Source organism: Oncorhynchus masou, unplaced genomic scaffold (genome assembly GCF_036934945.1).
Source record: "Oncorhynchus masou masou isolate Uvic2021 unplaced genomic scaffold, UVic_Omas_1.1 unplaced_scaffold_4268, whole genome shotgun sequence".
Classification (NCBI taxonomy): Eukaryota; Metazoa; Chordata; class Actinopteri; order Salmoniformes; family Salmonidae; genus Oncorhynchus; species Oncorhynchus masou.
In genome coordinates, this window is record NW_027010664.1 from 1,999 (window position 1) to 4,962 (window position 2,964).

The 2,964-nt window shown below is 50.2% G+C and overlaps 1 protein-coding gene across 1 annotated transcript; it reads right to left on the bottom strand.

Annotated features, from left to right (window-relative positions):
- Positions 1 to 344: 344 nt before the first annotated feature.
- Positions 345 to 2,169, bottom strand: LOC135534986 (uncharacterized). Its single transcript, XM_064961749.1, has 3 exons — positions 1,990 to 2,169; positions 1,727 to 1,851; positions 345 to 1,573 (listed from the first exon to the last, which is right to left on the bottom strand). Exons 1-3 carry the CDS (start codon positions 2,167 to 2,169, stop codon positions 1,021 to 1,023), a joined length of 858 nt encoding a protein of 285 aa, XP_064817821.1. The 3' UTR covers positions 345 to 1,020.
- Positions 2,170 to 2,964: the final 795 nt, after the last annotated feature.

A 2,964-nucleotide genomic window follows, 5' to 3' on the forward strand; every position in this document is an offset into this window, starting at 1 on the left:
CACAGGGCCAGTGCAATATGCTAGATGAGAATTCACCACAGGGCCAGTGCAATATGCTAGATGAGAATTCACCACAGGGCCAGTGCATTGCATTGTTTTGTAACGGTTTTCTTCCGTTGAAGGAGAGGAGGACCAAAATGCAGCGTGGTTAGTGTTCAACATGTTCAATAAGGACAATAAACGTGAACACTACAAAATACAAAACAACAAATGTGAAAAAATCCGAAACAGTTCTATCTGGTGCATAGACTATCGTGGAAATTTCCTGTATTTACCAAATAATGAGAGCAAACCATACACAAGTCAGTTATCAAAAAGTCCATCTTTAATTATGTGAGCTCCATCACAACCCTGTGACTCTCAGATCAATTCAGTGTCTATCAATGAATTCTCTGTGAGCCCCTTACACATTGCAACAGATCCTTTATAGCAAAGACACACATTAGCCAGACAGCATTGGCCATAATTTATCGTTCAGCTTTATCTCCTAAACTATGTTCTTTTCTCAAACTCAGAACCATAAAACAAATCCTCATATCAACAGGCATATATCACATGCCCCCTCCTTGACAAGATCACAGAGACACATTGAATGGCACACAGACATTGTGGAGCCAAGAGATACACGCTTGACCTCTCCCCTCTCTGCGGCCCAAGTAACTTAGTCCTGACAGAGAACAGATGACTGCAACCCTGCCACAGTATTATACAAACAACATTCTGATGAGAAGGAACTTACACACATATAATGAATATAAAAAATCTTACATATGTTACCAACTAATTCTGATTATTCCCCAACAAGACACAAAGACAGAAGACAACCACCCACAAAACCCAACACAAAACAGGCTACCTATATATGGTTCCCAATCAGAGACAATGATTAACACCTGACTCTGATTGAGAACCATATCAGGCCTAACATAGAAATAGGAAAACTTAACACACAACATAGAATGCCCACTCAGTACACATCGTCACCAACACTAAAACAAGGAAAACACAAAAGAACTATGGTCAGAAGTACCCCCCCCCTCCCCTGAACGTATAGGGGAGGTCTGGGTGGGCATCTGTCCGTGGTGGCGGCTCTGGCGCAGGACGTGGACCCCACTCCACCATAGTCTTTGTCCGCTTTAGTCTCCTCCTAGGAACGGTGACCCTCGCCGCCAACCTAGGACTGGCAACCCTACTAAAGGGCCCCACTGGACTAAACAAACTCCTCCAGCTCAGGACTGAGAGGTAGCTCAGGACAGAGAGATAGCTCAGGCTGGTTGACGGCTCTGGTGGCTCCTGGCTGACTGACGGCTCTGGCAGCTTCTTGCAGACTGGCGACTCTGGTGGCTCCTTGCAGACTGGCGGCTCTGGCAGCTCTGGACAGGCGGGAGACAGGCGGGAGACTCTAGCAGCTCTGGACAGGCGGGAGACTCTAGCAGCTCTGGACAGGTGGGAGACTCTAGCAGCTCTGGACAGTCGGGAGACTCTAGCAGCTCCGGACAGGCGGGAGACTCTAGCAGCTCTGGACAGGCGGGAGACTCTAGCAGCTCTGGACAGGCGGGAGACTCTGGCAGCGCTGGAAAGACAGGAGCACCCGTAAGAATGAGACGGAGAGACAGCCTGGTGCGGGGTGCTGCCACCGAAGGGCTGGTGCGTGGAGGTGGTACTGGATAGACCGGAACGTGCAGGCGCACTGGAGCTCTTTTGCACCGAGCCTGCCCAATCTTACCTGGTTGAATGCTCCCGGTCGCCCTGCCAGTGCGGCGAGGTGGAATAGCCCCCACTGGGCTGTGCTTGCGAACCGGGACACCATGCGTAAGGCTGGTGCCATGTGTGCCAGCCCAAGGAGACGCACTGGAGACCAGATGCGTAGAGCCGGCTTCATGGCACCTTGCTCGATGCTCACTCTAGCCCGGCTGTTACGAGGAGCTGGTATGTACCGCACCGGGCTATGCACCCGCACTGTGTACACCATGCACTCCACAGCATAACACGGTGCCTGCCCGGTCTCTCTGCCCGGTCTCTCTCGCTCTCCGGTAAGCACAGGAAGTTGGGGCAGGTCTCCTCCCTGGCTGCCTCGACGGGAGGCGATCCCTTCCAGCCAGGATCTCCTCCCATGTGTAGCAACCCTTGCTGTTCAAAACGTCCTCCCATTTCCAGGAGTCCTGACATCGCTGCCTCTCCTGCTGCTTCTGCTGCTGCCTGTTAGCACGTCGCTTGAAGGAGAGGAGGACCAAAATGCAGCGTAGTCAGTGTTCAACATGTTTAATAAGGAAAATAAACGTGAACACTACAAAAATACAAAACAACAAATGTGAAACAACCGAAGCAGTCCTATCTGGTGCAGAGAATGCCCACTCAGCTCACGTCCTGACCAACACTAAAACAAAGAAAACACAACAGAACTATGGTCAGAACGTGACAATTTGACTACCATTATTCCTGAATGTCTGTCAAGGTTTTTGTTCCAAGTAGGCTTGGTCGGAGGAATGTGGATTTTCCTGCTCATTTTCTTGTTCCAAACGTGCCTGATTTTGCTATGTGTTCTATTGTGTAGTTGTCTAGTTACTCAATATGTACATGTCATTTCCTACGTCAGTGCCGCCAGAACCGCCAGTCTGCAAGGAGCCGCCAGAGTCGCCACCACGGACAGATGCCACCCAGACCTTCCCCTATAGGTTCAGGGGAGGGGGTACTTCTGACCATAGTTCTTTTGTGTTTTCCTTGTTTTAGTGTTAAGCCAGGATCCGCCGTCAGCTCGCATTCAAAACTGAAAGTTCGAACGTTACGTCCTAACAACGTACTGGTGATTCATTGCGTGTCTGTGTCAGTCACACAGGACAGAGTGCTCGTTCAGTGTGTGTTGTGCTGTGTTTGTGCGAACGCCAACCCGTACGACAGGCTCTCAGATTCCCAAGATACGAGGTAAGAGTGTGTGAGACCTTTAGTCACTTCCTCCATCCCTCC

What these genes read in the sequence shown, in the direction of transcription:
- LOC135534986 (XM_064961749.1), bottom strand. Translation starts at nt 2,169, where the DNA reads ATGTCAGGACTCCTGGAAATGGGAGGACGTTTTGAACAGCAAGGGTTG. An exon ending in AGAGACCGGGCAGGCACCGT is followed by an intron (nt 1,852 to 1,989) that starts GTTATGCTGTGG and finishes TCTGGTCTCCAG; the next exon opens with TGCGTCTCCTTGGGCTGGCA. An exon ending in GACCGGGAGCATTCAACCAG is followed by an intron (nt 1,574 to 1,726) that starts GTAAGATTGGGC and finishes CTGTCTTTCCAG; the next exon opens with CGCTGCCAGAGTCTCCCGCC.